Here is a 16,460-nt window from a genome sequence, read left to right as displayed (position 1 = left end):
GCATTTGTCACAAGTCGGGGCGGACCCGAGATAGCTAAAGGGTCACGCCCCTTTCCTAGGTTCCACCTCAAGGAGGTTCCCAAAGTCACCCCAATGACCAGACACACAAGGTAGGAGTAAGATTAAAATACACTTTATTTAATTTATTTAAAAAAATAAATAGGGGAGGGGAAAAAGGGGAACTTAAAAATAACGGCCTCTTCAGGTTTACTGTCTCTTCCTTTACAGGCAGTACACGTACGGGGCAGGTAAAGTTCTCCTCATTTTCTTTCTTTCTTTCCACAGGCTGCGGACTGAGACACAAAAGTGGGTTATTCAGACTGCTAGTTTCCTCTCACCTCTCCGCTTGAGCCGACGTACAGTAAGTACGGTACAGGTAGGGCTTTCTCGTTCTCTTTCTCTCTCTTTCTCTCCACAGGCTGCAGACTGGGAAACAAAAGTGGGTTATTCAGACTGCTAGTTTCCTCTCACCTCTCCGCTTGAGACAATGTACAGTAAGTACGGTACAGGTAGGGCTTTCTCGTTCTCTTTCTCTCTCTTTCTCTTCACAGGCTTCGAACTGAGACACAAAGTGGGTTATTCAGACTGCTGGTTTTTCTCTCACCTCTCCACTTGGGACGACGTACAGTAAGCACGGTACAGGTAAGGTTTTCTCAGTCTCTTTCTCTCTCTTTCTCTCCACAGGCTGCCGACTATCACCACAGTAATACTCCACATCCAGAGCTCACTCACAGCATAGGCCAGGTAATAACAACTGAAACCGGCAGCCTTTTCGTTCTCCCACGGCGAGGTTAGCGAAGGCGGGGGTTTTCTGACAATACACACACAGCAGTACACAGCACCACATCAAAGTGAAATTTCCACAACAACACAGATTCACCCACCGCACTCAAAGTGAACACTTAGGACGCCCCGTCTTCCTCCACTTCACCGGAGTCCGTTAGACGGTGTTTAGCACGCCCCAGTCAGCATTCACGTCGCTGTGATAGCCCAAGTTGTCCTCCTCCGGCTCACCTCCACACTGTTTAGGGGTAGGGCCGTCCTCCTTTTTCTGGAGTCGTTCGCTACAAAACGGGTTAATATGCAGTGTGTCTCAAACTCAATGTTTCATACTCACAGTCACTGTAAGATCTTCTCTGATGCTCTCCTTTTTGATACACACAGGCGATTACTCCCAGCCTCACCAGAACAAAGCGTCTCTTCCCCCAACAGGGTTGCACAGCGATTTCACTTGTATCACAATATCCTCAATATAGCAAACACTCACGCTAACTCCGCTTCTCCTTTTGTTTCGCTTCAGGATCCAGCAGTCTCCAATCGTCTTCCATCCACTATGGTTTACTTCGTCCCACACAGCCACGCCAGCTTCAGCCTGAGAGGAAAAACAGCACAACAACAAGCGCGACAAACAGCGCTAAACGACCTCTTCGGGGTGCTCCTTTAAATGATCCACTGTATGCCTTTCTTTCGCCTCCTGTGGCTCTGTCCTCTTTCCGCTCGCTTCCAGCGATACCCGGATCAACAGAGCCTTCGGGCTCTTCAAAAGGTGCGTGTCTTCAATCTGCCCTTGGCAAAAGGAGCTTTCCCCGTGTCGATCGCCGCTTTCCTTGTGTTCCTGCAGAGCTATTTATGTGTCTCATCCTCACACAGCCTCCAATCACACTTTACTTGCTTAACTCGTTGCACCTGTGGCTCGTAAGGTCCCGATTGTGTTGCCCTGGAAACCAGGAAGTACTGGTGTGTCGTCAAATACGGCCTGGGCGGAAACCCCATCTCCAGGCGGAACCAATCTCTGTCACTTTTGGTTCCGCCCTCCAATAGTCACCCTGTGACACATTCATTTGTAGGAAGTCACATTTATGTCAGGAGAGCATTTTGAGACCCCAAGTTGATTTTTGTCATATCCACTTGCATTTATGTGAGTGGTCATATTGTTCTTTGCAGTCATTTTAGATGTATAAATATCCTTACGTGATTAATATCAGTCTTTGTGGCTGTGCTCTTACATCTAAACAGTTGCCTTTACATTTCTTTTGAATCCACTCATCATTATCGCTGGTCTAATGGGTAGTGCTGTGCGCAGTGGTCTGGGCAGACGTACCATCGGCGACCTGAGTTTGAATACCGGCTTGGTGGTTCATCATGAAAAACAACATAAATAACAATATTTGTCACAAACAGCAGCTATTTATGTTACTTCAAAGGGTTTTTCTTTAAAATGATATAAAGATATTGCATTTATTCCACTGTATGTGGTTATGGGGACACTTCAAATGTTTTTATGCAGAAATTGAATACAAAAAGGGTATTATTCCTCCCTTCAGTTGGAATAAAATAACTTTTGCATAGATTATGATAGAGAAAAAATTATTTTTTTCCTCTGTAAGCTGCCATTAGATGGAATCAAACTGAACTGTTTGCAGGTTGCTGGAGTATTTATTTTTGTGTTTATTAGAGGACTAACAACACATACAACCATGTTTAGCACTTTCAACAGTGTTTTCTGTAATTTCAAAGGGTTTCCTGTAAAATGATACCAAACCTTTGTATGTACACCTCTTCATGTGGGTATGGGAAGCTTTTGAAATTGGGTAGACCAAATCCAGGTGGAAATCCCCAAAATAGCCTCTGTGCTTAGGAGGTTAAAAAACTTTATTCATGTTAGGTTTTCATAATACACAGCTCATTAACAGTAAAGTGATTTTTCATCAAACACGTTTGATTTACATAGTTTTTTGGCATAATGAAATAAAGCAAAAAGATGACAGATGTGCGGATGATATATTTATAATTTAATCTAAAGCATCCTAGCAGAAAGTTAAATTAACATAGCCTATTATATTTGAACTTGAAAACATTTAAACATCAAATCAAACAGGAAAAAATGAATCCAATGAAGAAATTAATTTCTGTAAGTAGTCTTGATATCACAGATCAGATTCTTTGGTGTCTACTTTTATTTTAGTGTAAGTGACTCCTTCGAATTGTCCTCTGGTTTCATATTTAAACACTTCACCATCATCAGTCGTGACCTTTATTGTCCCGGTGTAAGGAACATCAAAACTACACCTGCCTATGGTGATATGGACATCTACTTTCTTCTTCGGTGTGTAAGACAATTTCCTAAATAAGATAGCACCTCCCCAAAGGACACTGCATGGGGGCAAAGTGAGTGCGCGGGAAAAGCCTCTCTCCACGATTCACAGTGGACTTCCCACTGAGACACATTTGGGTTTCAAAGACACACCTTTAGGGTGTCATACATTTGTATTCTTTTCTCTAAAAGCAAACTGTATATGAAATGCTACATGCACAAAGAATCTAAAATCTGTATCTTATTTGTTTTCTATTGGAATGTCTCATTGCAAGTGGTTACAGGTCTCACTCATATAACAACAGAATTCAATGTGAAAGTATATGTGAAACTTCATTCAATGTTGATAGACACCTCCCTTTCTAAGCATAAACCAATCACCCACTGTATACAGATTAAGGACAGCCCTTAGTTTTACCAACAACCAATCAGTACCAAATTCCTATATGCTTTGTTCTCTGGTTATTTAAGGAGATGTGTAGAAGATTTAGGGGGGACTTTCAATATCGAGAAATGCACCCCCATGATGCTGTCCTGGTACAGCATCATGTATTTTTATTTTACTTTGAGGAATCTGTAACCAGATCCTCATCTCCTTACCAGGTATGCAACGGTTTTTGTTTATTTCGTATTTGAATTGGAATGTAAATTGGCTTCTGAATTATGTTTTACCTACCTGGTTAATAAATTGTGTTTGGATTATTCTGTGTTGCTACGAAAGTTATTGACATGATTAGTAAATTACGATGTATCCTTGTTACCGCAATGTCTGAAAATCAGGCTAGTATTACGGACCAAAATCCCAGACTAGATGGCATAGTAGTACATCAGCGGAGGATTTTGGAGATCCGACTAGCACTTGGCGTTAGTTTAAGTTAAATTAGATGCGTGGAGGCTAATTTCCTGTTTAGAGTAACAAGTAAATGTTGTCTGACCACTCTAAATCAGATGAGCCTCAGCCTCTGGTTATTTCAATATTAATCTATCTAAGTTGCATATTAAATTATGACACGATTATACAAAGCTATCATTGGAGAAGACGGTCAGTTTGTTTTATGATAGTGGTCGTGAGCCTCTGGTTAGAAATAAATATTGTAATAATTAAGTTGCACCTCTATGGGGACTAAATAAAGTATGTTCAGAGATGAGCACGCGTAAAGGGCGGCCTTCTGAACATATGGTCTAACCTCTAGCAGCGACCAAGCCTGATTCGGTTGTGATCGTGGGCCCGCATGATTATTAAATATTAATAAACGGCCGGTGCGTGAGTCCAAAGCGACATGAGTAGCCGAATGAACGGATGCAATAACAAGTAGGGCTAAACAAGAATGACCAAACATCCACCCAAATTCTGTAACTGTTAAAAGTAATTCTCAATCCGATTTATATTAACATTATCTTGGAGTCAGATAATAATACAAAATTGCATAATGCCAAAACGTCATCTGCAAGCGCCGGAAAAGACAGAACGCGCTATAATCCTCGTTTGGATTCCGCCGTTGGGCCAAACGGATGGATGGGGTCATATTTGGACCCTTACAAAGTGGTGATTCCCGGGACGTGATATTCAACCAGTGGAAATCTTATCAAAATGTACAAAGTACGACTGATTCGATCCCTGGAGAATAAGAGTCTTTTCATGGAGCTAAAGGTTTGAACTTCTTCTATTTCTTCAGCTGATGTGGTAAGTCAATCTTTTCTTTGCCTTTTAAAAATGTTTGAGGGAATGTTTTAAACATCCCACATTTATTAAATAGGTTGTAAATATACCTAATGTTAGACTGGAAATCAAATCCGGTGGGGCTTTAAGAATGAAATGAAACCACATTATTAGGAAATGCTGTGTGATGTTAAATGAAGAATGAATTGCTTTGGTCTGTTAAGATCTTTTGTTTACGTGCCTACGGAAAACAAAAGATCGTCTCACATTGGAGTTAAATCATCCAAAATTTGTTCTGATTCTCAAACAAGGAAAACATCTAGAATCTAAATTTAAATCACCAAATTATACACAATTGTTTATGTTGTGACAGTAAATGCACAACCTGGAAAGAGTGCCAAAATAACTTTTAACAATTAAACAATGATGTTGGATGATTTAAATTGCAATGCAATGAATGTGTTTGCATGTGAAAGGAGGACTTGGACAACTGAGATATGAAGGGCACACAGATAGTAAGGTTTTTAAATGTTGCAACATCAGTGTACAATCTATATTTGATGAATTAAGGAGATAATGTGATTAAACTGGAGAATGAAGGAAATGCATGAATGATTGAAGGCAGTGTTGTTGGATTTAAAAATCCCCAATGCATAGAGGTGTAATTGAATGCTGGACATTAAGCAAGTAGGAAGCAAGTAGGGAAATGATTTAAATGAGTTGTGAGTGAGCCTTCTAAAAGATCACTCTGGGTTGAATGAGGATAGAATGGAATTAGTAAGTCATATTACAATTATAACTCCTAAATCATGCAGTATTCCTCCATGAATGAGATACAATTAAGCAAAACTTAAAATTGTTGCAAGAAAATGAAATGTTGTTCCAGGCCAATAAAACACAAATGGTCTTATCTCTCACTGTGAGAAACCCAACTGAGATCAAAAGGGGCTTAACCCCCGCTCAGATAGCGGGCTATCCATTGTTCTCAAGAGAGAACATTGTTTTAAAGAGAGACACTTGTATTTAAGAGGAATACATTAGCATGAACCATTGAACATCTGTGCCTCACACCAGTCTGTCCAGGGCTTTGAAACCTTTTCACATTCAAATACATTGATAAAGGAACATCTTGCAAACTAAAAACATCAATCTGGTAATCCTTAAGAGATCAGTAATGAATGTATTTTTAATTAATACTATTTTTAATATAATGTAATCTACATTGTGCTCAAGTTGCAATATACATTATATTATAATGGCCAAACAGGCCTCAGATGGTAAATATTGTGGTGTATTACATGTATGTATACTATATGAAATAACTTACACAGGCCAAACTCACAGAATTGGTTCACTACACAGTGTGTCAAGGAGCGGAGCACGCTGTCACGTGTTGCCATGTTTTAACACTGAAAAATTACATGACACTCGTGATGATAGTGAACCAAATCTCCTTCATTGGAAATCCCTAACCCATTTTTTAATCCAATACAGAGGTCTATTTTAATCATTTGGTAACTAAACCTATGATAAATGCTGAACACATCAAACAAAAGAGTCCTTTTGGGTCAGAGATCTGAAGCAGTCAAAGGTGTGATGAGCTGATGAATTGCCCACAGGTCTGACTGAACTGAGCAACTTAAAATGAAGCCACTTGAGCTTATGGGAAAGTTCTCCAGCAGAAATGGAGTTTGAATGCTCACAGCAGACAGCATAAGAGTTTAAAATGCTATCACAGCTTAAAGTAATACACTGTCAGACTACACTGCAATAGCAGTAGTCAATAAAAAAAAAAAAACTCTGACCAAAGGATGTAAAGCTAATTTAATCTCTGAAAATAAATTTGCAAAATAATATGACAATGGTACATCTATTCCCTAATGACTGATCACCAAAAGGAGAAATTGTACCGCATGTCTTAATGCAAATTGCATAAAGGGTTAAAAACTAAATTGCTTCTCTGTTTGTCTTTTTATCAGGTTGAAAGCTGTAAATCCTGGCCAGAGATGTCTGGCCACATCAAAGACAGCGAACCCTGCAGAAAAAACAATCTAGAAAACTGAGGATGGGTGCGAAGACATTCAAAGGCCATTTTACACCTCACTACACTATACCATCATGAATAGACATGGCCTCAAAATTTGCAACACTAATTGTTAGAGATAAAATCCACCCATCTTTCAGACAAACACTGACTGTACAGCACACACATTGACTAAAACAATCTCGTAACACATCTGGTATAGACGTAAAGACTATCCAGACATAAACACTACACACCATACAACATATTCCAAACTTAACACTACATTTAAAATCAACATTCTCCTGTTACACAAACAGGGACATCTAATCTAACACATATGCTAAAGTGATATCATTCACACCCATATTAGCAAAACTACAACATTCATAAGAAACTTACATGGCAAAGTCACACTTTGATGATTATGTTTTAATTGCAATAACAAACTTACTGTCTAAATCTCAAATCAATAATCTGACTGTTGTTGTCATAAGTGGGGACCAGTGGCGCCCTGATCCTCAACTTATCACTAAACAACAGCACAAACAATTTTCAAGAATCAATCAAACCATTTACATCTCAACTCCTAATATCAAATGTGACTTAGCCGACATATCAGATACACACCTATAGAAGTATTCACATATCTCTACACTCATACACTTACTTATACACGCAAACACATTGAAATCTGAGATTCTAAATCTTCAAATGTATGGACTATACATACACATTCACATACAGATACATATACACATAGGCACATACCTGCACACATAGAAATCTAACATGAGATTCTGAATCTTCAATTGTGCTCATGGACTCAACATGTTCTGAACATATACTAAGTTAATCTTAGACCTACAAGGTGCTTATATTAGAAAATTCAGAGTTCCCTCAACATTCATTATAGATGTGTGCATGGTATGATTACAACATTATGTGCTTATTATTATTATTATTATTATTATTATTATTATATATGGTCTACCATGCCCATACCTAAATCTATGAGATGCATTACCAAATTTTACTTTAACATGTTCCGTTATTTTTTTTTTTTACATGACCCAATATATGCAAACCTGAAGAAGGTTATTTTTACATTTTCTGGGTTTTATTTTCATACAATCTATTATATGCATACCTGAAGAAGGTTATTTTAACCATTCCTGGGTTTTATTTTCATACAATCTGTAACATGCATATCTCAAGGTTATTTTAACATTTTATTTTCTGGGTTTTATTTTTATAATATGCATACCTCAATGTTATGCATTGTTGTTTTAACCTGATCTTTTGCATCTTCTTCTTCAATATCCAGAGACCAAGTACATTTAAATTCAACTAAACTCCAAATACAACAGTGGGAAAGAACATTGGTAATTTTATAGATCAGATATATTTGACCTGGTGAGACCGTACCACTTGCACTTTCCACATCAAGGTATCATGTGCTATGTTTTTTTATTTATTTTATTTATGGTTTACCCTATGAATCTCTTGATAATGTTGCTGAGTCTATCAGTATTGATCAATGTTCAATCAATGAATGGTCCTTAAGATGTGCAGGTGTTTCACACAGTGATGTATTGTCAATGACATGATCCCCACCTGACGATGTCTGAAATCAGAGGAGATCACCGTTCAGAGGTGACAACTTTCTTCAAAGGGACAGAACGTCTAAAAACAGGTGGTTTTTTCGCAAAAGAATGGGACATTCATTGAACAAAGCACACAGGCCTTGGTTGACACACTGAACTTGAACACTACGAACACTACAGAGATTGGACACCACCAAGAGCTAACATCTTACTGTATGTTGATCTCATCGGGACTGTTATGTTCTCCGATATGATCAAGCGGCGGAGCTGTAAGACAATTTCCTAAATAAGATAGCACCTCCCCAAAGGACACTGCATGGGGGCAAAGTGAGTGCGCGGGAAAAGCCTCTCTCCACGATTCACAGTGGACTTCCCACTGAGACACATTTGGGTTTCAAAGACACACCTTTAGGGTGTCATACATTTGTATTCTTTTCTCTAAAAGCAAACTGTATATGAAATGCTACATGCACAAAGAATCTAAAATCTGTATCTTATTTGTTTTCTATTGGAATGTCTCATTGCAAGTGGTTACAGGTCTCACTCATATAACAACAGAATTCAATGTTAAAGTATATGTGAAACTTCATTCAATGTTGATAGACACCTCCCATTCTAAGCATAAACCAATCACCCACTGTATACAGATTAAGGACAGCCCTTAGTTTTACCAACAACCAATCAGTACCAAATTCCTATATGCTTTGTTCTCTGGTTATTTAAGGAGATGTGTAGAAGATTTAGGGGGGACTTTCAATATCGAGAAATGCACCCCCATGATGCTGTCCTGGTACAGCATCATGTATTTTTATTTTACTTTGAGGAATCTGTAACCAGATCCTCATCTCCTTACCAGGTATGCAACGGTTTTTGTTTATTTCGTATTTGAATTGGAATGTAAATTGGCTTCTGAATTATGTTTTACCTACCTGGTTAATAAATTGTGTTTGGATTATTCTGTGTTGCTACGAAAGTTATTGACATGATTAGTAAATTACGATGTATCCTTGTTACCGCAATGTCTGAAAATCAGGCTAGTATTACGGACCAAAATCCCAGACTAGATGGCATAGTAGTACATCAGCGGAGGATTTTGGAGATCCGACTAGCACTTGGCGTTAGTTTAAGTTAAATTAGATGCGTGGAGGCTAATTTCCTGTTTAGAGTAACAAGTAAATGTTGTCTGACCACTCTAAATCAGATGAGCCTCAGCCTCTGGTTATTTCAATATTAATCTATCTAAGTTGCATATTAAATTATGACACGATTATACAAAGCTATCATTGGAGAAGACGGTCAGTTTGTTTTATGATAGTGGTCGTGAGCCTCTGGTTAGAAATAAATATTGTAATAATTAAGTTGCACCTCTATGGGGACTAAATAAAGTATGTTCAGAGATGAGCACGCGTAAAGGGCGGCCTTCTGAACATATGGTCTAACCTCTAGCAGCGACCAAGCCTGATTCGGTTGTGATCGTGGGCCCGCATGATTATTAAATATTAATAAACGGCTGGTGCGTGAGTCCAAAGCGACATGAGTAGCCGAATGAACGGATGCAATAACAAGTAGGGCTAAACAAGAATGACCAAACATCCACCCAAATTCTGTAACTGTTAAAAGTAATTCTCAATCCGATTTATATTAACATTATCTTGGAGTCAGATAATAATACAAAATTGCATAATGCCAAAACGTCATCTGCAAGCGCCGGAAAAGACAGAACGCGCTATAATCCTCGTTTGGATTCCGCCGTTGGGCCAAACGGATGGATGGGGTCATATTTGGACCTTACAGGTGGAACATCTATTTTAAATGATTCGGTTTGGGTTCTTTCATCCTTCTGTTCTCTACTGTAAGTGTTTTCTGTTCCTACTGTAAAACTGAATCCAGCGGAAACTTCTACAATCCCGGGAACCCCGGCCTTCACCTGCATAGAAAATGCTTTGGTAATGCTTTCTTTTGTAGACCAAGAGGATGATTTGGTTATTTTCTTTGAGCTTACAATTGTTTGCTCTTGACTGACGGAGGTTTCATTCTTATAGGTACTAGATTTGATTTCTTCCAGTGCGACATACGGTGTCATCTGGGAAAGAGTGGGATACTTGACATTGGTGAGAACTACTGATTGTATTTTATCAAGAAACAAAAAACCCATCTGGTCGATGTCCCATCCGCATCTTCCCACAATTCCCAGACAAAATCCAGAGCCGACATTCATAGGATATTCTGTCTTCAATCCCCAGCTTGACATTTTTACAAAGAATTTTCCTCCATAATTGGTTTCAAATTTGATGGCTCCGAGACGCGTTCCTGCTCCGTTTCCCCAAAGAGACATTGATGTGATGAGTTCACCAGACTGAAACACATACTCTTCATACGATCCCTCCGGTTTACCAAAGGTTTCTTCACTGCCATCTGTAAGCCAGGCCCTGACCGCCTTCACCTGTGATCCTCCAACCCAAACCCAGATCCTCTCTAAACTGGCACCATTACTCTCACCGGTTAAGGAAAACTCATGACCTCCATTACCACCGATTAAATGCAGAGTTGTTGACATTTTCAAAGCGAGAAGATCTGAGAAATAAGATTAAATACGATTAAACTAAATAAGATTAAACTAGAAATATAGCCCATCAGGTTCACTTACCAGAATAAGTGTAGTCTGATAAACTTCAGGAGAAAATCATCTAAAGATTTCTGTTGAGCTGACAGCTATTTATATACAGAGCTCATGAATCACTTACAATAAACCACTACAGACACCCCCCCCCCTCTCTCTCTCTCTCTAGTTCAAATGTGCTTATTGGCATGATACGCCACTATAAAAAAATGCTGTGTTTTGCAGCAGTTTGCCAGTAACTTACTGTAGATTTGTATTTATCTAATTTGTTAGCAACAGTTTGTTCAAAGAAAAATAAACAAGTCTTTATCTTTACATAATAAAAATAAAAACAGCCTCATGCAAAGCATTCTGGGAACCAAAAATCCATCAAAACTCATCAACCCTTTTCATTTTTTTCTGATTTTGTTTCCTAAAAAAGCTTTGCATAATGCTGTACTTTTTATAGTGGCTGATAAAAAAGACAAAGACTTGTTCATGTTTAATGTTCATTAACCTTTGAACAAACTGTTGATGCAGCTCTCTTTGGGTAACCAGTTTTGTCTATGTCTTCCTTTCTCTATAGTCAGAGTGTGATTGCTCAGTCTGTGTCTCATTATTTTTATTCTTAATTTAGAGTCTTTCACTGTGCTTAGATAGTTGTTTATTGTTTATTGTTAATTTGGATCCCCATTAGCTTCCACAAAGTGGTTGCTAATCTTCCTGTGGTCCACAGAGTTGCACAATACAAAAAAATCATTCAAACAAATAAAATAATAACAAAAATACAATTACTAATCCAATCACATCACAAAACTATACACATACATATTAATAGTAGCAGCACAAGCAGAAGTACGTTTATACCTTTAACAACATGTTTTCACAATTTCTTTTAAACACATGTGTAGAATTACTGTTACGTATTTTTATAGGAACAACATTCAAAGCAGCAGAGCCACGATAAAATACAGTCTTTTTCTGCAAATTTGATTGTGGACATGGTAAAAACAGTTGAGACTTACTCACTTGACGTGTTTTATGATCGTGTCTAAAACCAACATATACAAGCTTTTCAAAGAAAAAACATGGTGTGTGATACTTGATTACCTTCTAAAAATATACCAACACTCGTAAATGTAATTTGTGCTTCACTAAAAGCCATGATAATTTTCTATGCATATCAGCAACACTGGCCTAAAACTGATAATGGAGCACCAACCTAGCTGCTCTATTCTGAACAATCTGAAGTTTTTTTAAGTGCTTTTCTGATGCACTTGACCATATTATAGGGCAGTACTCAAGATGCGATAAAACTATTGACTGCACCACATCTTTTAAAACCAAAGACGAAATAAATGCAGAACATTTCCTGGCCACTGCTATACCTTTACCCATGATGCTTACTATATGATCTATATGTTTGGACCAGGACAATGTATTGTCAAGTATCACACCCAACAAAGTAACATCTGTTACTTGTTCCACTGGCGTCCCATCAATAAATAAATTCAAATCTGCAGCCCTAGAATTATTGTATTTTTGGCTAAAAATTATGCTTTTAGTTTTTTCTATATTTAAAATTAATTTGTTAGTTTGAACCCATTTAGAAATTACTTTTTGAACTTTTATAATTTGGTTTTGTGGATTTTTTGTGATGTGTGTCTCTGTATCTTGATGCTTAGTTTGTTTTTGTAGCTTTAAGATCATCTGAATCAGTGGACTTTCTTCAAAGTTCAGTTCATGGTTTTTAATGCCTTTAAATCCCTAGCAATAACCTGTTAACCACTCAGAAACCCTGTACCAGTAAACCCCTATACAGGGCTCCCAAGTTTTACCAAAAGTTTGGAGTGAGATTACACTCAAGTGAAATGGCCCCTCAGACAGCGAATAAGACCACACAATTCTCTCAAGTTTTATACTAGCAGTTTAATTTTAACTATTGTTTATACTTGACCACAAATAGAAATTGTAACAAGTGGTAAGTCTGATAAAGCATCCCTTTGCCATAAAGTCCAATACTGCTGAGGCACCTGGGAAGGCCAAGCCACTTCCTTACATATGAGCTGACTAATCTCTCCAGCTATTCCACCTTTGAGAGTGGGACTTCAGGGTTAGTGGCCACAGAAGACGTGGAAGTAGTCCATACTGCATGCACCAGAGCTTTAGCTTGCCCGGAACCAAGGTTCTGTCAATGTTCCCCAGGCCACTGGCTACCTCCTTCCTAAGCTGCTCTACCTGCTCTTTGTCTTTAAGGGAGGCATCATACCAATGACATAGGCTCTTCACTGGCTTCTCGGAAACAGTTGGGATGGGTTCCCTGACAATGTGAAAGCGGTGGTCTGACAGCTTCCCCTTGATGATGGAAATACTTCTGGACTTGCTTGGCTTGATCTGCATGCAAGCTCGCTCAATGTTTTCCTGGAGCTTACTTAATAGCCGTACAGTTCAAACCTTGGTCGTGGTGAGAGTTGTGAGGTCATCCATGTAGGCTCTGACTGGCAGCAGCCTCAGCCCAGGTCTTATTCGCTGTCTGCCAACTGTCCATCTAGATGCCCGAATTATGACCTCCATTGAAGACCAATGGGGAGATGGTGCAGCCGGCCATGATTCCCACTTCCAGGTGTTGCCAAGCTGTGTGTACTCCGCTGCTGTCACAAAGAGTTGGACGTCCTTGAAATAGGTCTTGACAAGATTTGTGAGAGCTGCTGCGACTCTAAAGAAGTCAAAGGCTGTCCACAGGAGGTTGTGAGGGACTGAGCCAAAGGCATTTGCGAGATCCAGGAACACCATGTGAAAATCTGTTCCCTCCTTTTTGGCGACCTGGATCTGATGCCAGATGACACTAGTGTGTTCTACACAACCGGAGAAGCCTGAGATGTCTGCTTTCTGGATTTACGTGTCAATCAAGTTGTTTCTTTGCAGGTATCCTCTAGGGCCTTCCTCCATTGCTTCTTCAACTGCCTCCACTCCTTGACTAGGCGATCTATCTCTTTCTGCCTTCTGGACTTGGTGGGGATTGAACGAGTAGCTTGTTTGTCTTTGAACACTTCAAATCGTTCCATGCCATAGGCATAGAAAAGTTCAACAATCCTTTCCAACTTTTTCATGGTAGTGCCTCTGATCCCTTCCAGTATATTGCAGAGATCAGTGTTGGCTTTCTTCCACATCGTCTTGTTGCAGGCTTTTGGCCACTTGACTAATGGGCTTCGCCCCTGAATCTTCTTTTCTGCTGATGGTCGGTATGATTTGCAAATTTTCCTTCAGTACTGCATTCATCTTGCCAGCAAATTTTGACCAAATTTTAAGTGCCTTTGTAATAATAATTCATTAATAATAATTCCTTACATTTATATAGCGCTTTTTTCAGTAATCAAAGCGCTTTACATATGAACGGGGGAATCTCCTCAACCACCACCAATGTGCAGCATCCACCTGTATAATGCGACAGCAGCCATATTGCGCCAGAACGCCCACCACACACCAGCTTATTAGTGGAGAGGAGGTAGAGTGATATAGCCAATTAGTATGAGGGATGATTAGTAGGCCAATGGGCAAGTTTGGCCAGGATGCCGGGGCACACCCCTACTCTTTTTCGAAGGACATCCTGGGATTTTTAATGACCACAGAGAGTCAGGACCTCGGTTTAACGTCTCATCCGAAAGAAGGATTGTAGCTCACACATCCCAAAAAAATCAGTGATCCACTCCCATTCTTTACAGCAGGAATGATATACCTTTCATTATAGGCTTTGTTAATTCCTCTCCAAATGTAACATTTATAGTTGCGGCCTAAAAGTACAATCTTTGTCTCATCACTCCAAATGACTTTGTAAAACAAGACAATGATGATGACTGGACTAAACTAAAACAAAACAAGTGTTTCCTGCAGAAACTTCAAAACTGTACTGAAAGGGCAGTTAACAGGGTTGTGCAAGTGTACGCTGCACCAAGAAGTGAACACTCTCCACTTTAGGGGCATTAAGCTTCCTCGTGGAGGGAGCTCTAGAGTGAATAATGGTCTTCACAGCCTTAGCTGAGAGACCAGAGACTATGAGTCGGGTCCCCTCATAGGCCAGACCCACAGTTTCCATAGCTCTGGGCGGGGTAAAGAATCAAGCCACCCACCAGAGGACAGATATTCCCCAAGGTGGGCTGTCGAGGAGGGACACCAGGTCCGAGAACCATATCCGGTTCGGCCAGAGTGGGGCTACCAACAACAGGCGAACCTTATCACAACGGATCTTCTCAAGAACTCCCAGGAGCAGAGCGATTGGGGGAAAGGCATACAGGCGTAGCCTCAGCCATGGCTGATCCATTGCATCTAATCCCATCGGTGCCAGATGTGTGAGAGAAAACCATAGTGGACAGTGTGTCGTCTCTCAGGACGTAAACACATCCACTTCCGCCTTGTAAAATCTCATCCAAAAGGACTCCACCACCTGAGGATGGAGCTTCCACTCCCCAGGCCTCAGCCCCTGTCTTGACAGGACGTTTGCCCCCTGATTCAGACACCTGGGGGTGTAAACTGCTCAGAGGGAATCAGTTTTCCCTGTCCACAGAAGGATATGGCGCCAATTTGTAGAAAGGGCATAAACACAAAACCCACCTGTTGGTTGATATACGCAACTACCGATGTGTTGTCTGTCCAGACTGATGACCCCACAGGTGAGAAATGAAACATTTCAGAGCATCGAAAACCACTAACATCTCTATGCAATTTATGTGCCAGCTAAAATGGTTGGTTTTTTTTATTCTGCATGCCAAGAAGCCTTCCATAATTGCTCCCCAGCCTGTGAGGGAGGCATCTGTTGTCAGCGTAACCCGACAATACTGAGCCACCAACTTCAGCCCTTGGGGGAGAAACCATGGCACGTCTAAAAGAAAGATCTTAGCACAGACAGATTAAGCCATAGATGTCGTTCTGTGGCTACGAGAGCACCCATCGATCTACCCACAGCTCTAGGAGTTTCTTAATTGGCCCTGAGTGACACATACATGACTCGACAAAGCTCTCTAAAAATATTGGATGTACCCCCACCTCTTCATCTACGTCCTTCAACATCTCTGCTTGGCACGCCTACAGCTTAGCATAGCCTGCTAGCATCACCAAAACAGTGTTGGCGAACGTTAGCATTTGTTTAAAGGACAACACCACTGTTTTTCAATGTTTTACAATGTTCTTACCATAACTTAAAGATGGATGAATTAATACATGACCTTTTTTTAATGCATGCACTTAATCTTTGTACAGCATGTCGTGAATGTGTTAGCATTTAACCTAGGATCCAAACGGGGATTAATTTTGAAGCCACCAAACACTTCAATATTTTTCATATTTAACTCCTGCGGTGCGGGCGCCGCAAAAACTTTATTTTTCAATCACTGCACAAAGAGGCTTAGATTACTCTGCTCATTTTGGACATACAGATATGATGTATACATAAATTTAAACGTTAAAGTGTCTAGTTTTTTTCT

The 16,460-nt window shown here is 39.7% G+C and overlaps 1 protein-coding gene across 1 annotated transcript; it reads right to left on the bottom strand.

The window, feature by feature from the left end:
* Window positions 1-20: 20 nt before the first annotated feature.
* Window positions 21-10,954, bottom strand: LOC135769093 (aerolysin-like protein). The gene is made up of 2 exons (XM_065278448.2): window positions 10,177-10,954; window positions 21-3,101 (listed from the first exon to the last, which is right to left on the bottom strand). The coding sequence occupies exons 1-2, from the start codon at window positions 10,939-10,941 to the stop codon at window positions 2,928-2,930; spliced, it is 939 nt and encodes a 312-aa protein (XP_065134520.1). The 5' UTR covers window positions 10,942-10,954; the 3' UTR covers window positions 21-2,927.
* Window positions 10,955-16,460: the final 5,506 nt, after the last annotated feature.

This window comes from Paramisgurnus dabryanus, chromosome 3, assembly GCF_030506205.2.
Source record: "Paramisgurnus dabryanus chromosome 3, PD_genome_1.1, whole genome shotgun sequence".
NCBI lineage: Eukaryota > Metazoa > Chordata > Actinopteri > Cypriniformes > Cobitidae > Paramisgurnus > Paramisgurnus dabryanus.
The sequence above is the reverse complement of the archived record's forward strand: the minus strand, read 5'-3'. Positions and strand labels throughout refer to the sequence as shown.

Coding starts and splice junctions, on each gene's coding strand:
- LOC135769093 (XM_065278448.2), bottom strand. CDS start 10,941: ATGTCAACAACTCTGCATTTAATCGGTGGTAATGGAGGTCATGAGTTT. Junction 3,102..10,176: donor TTAAAATAGATGTTCCACCT/GTAAGGTCCAAA, acceptor TACACACCGAAG/AAGAAAGTAGATGTCCATAT.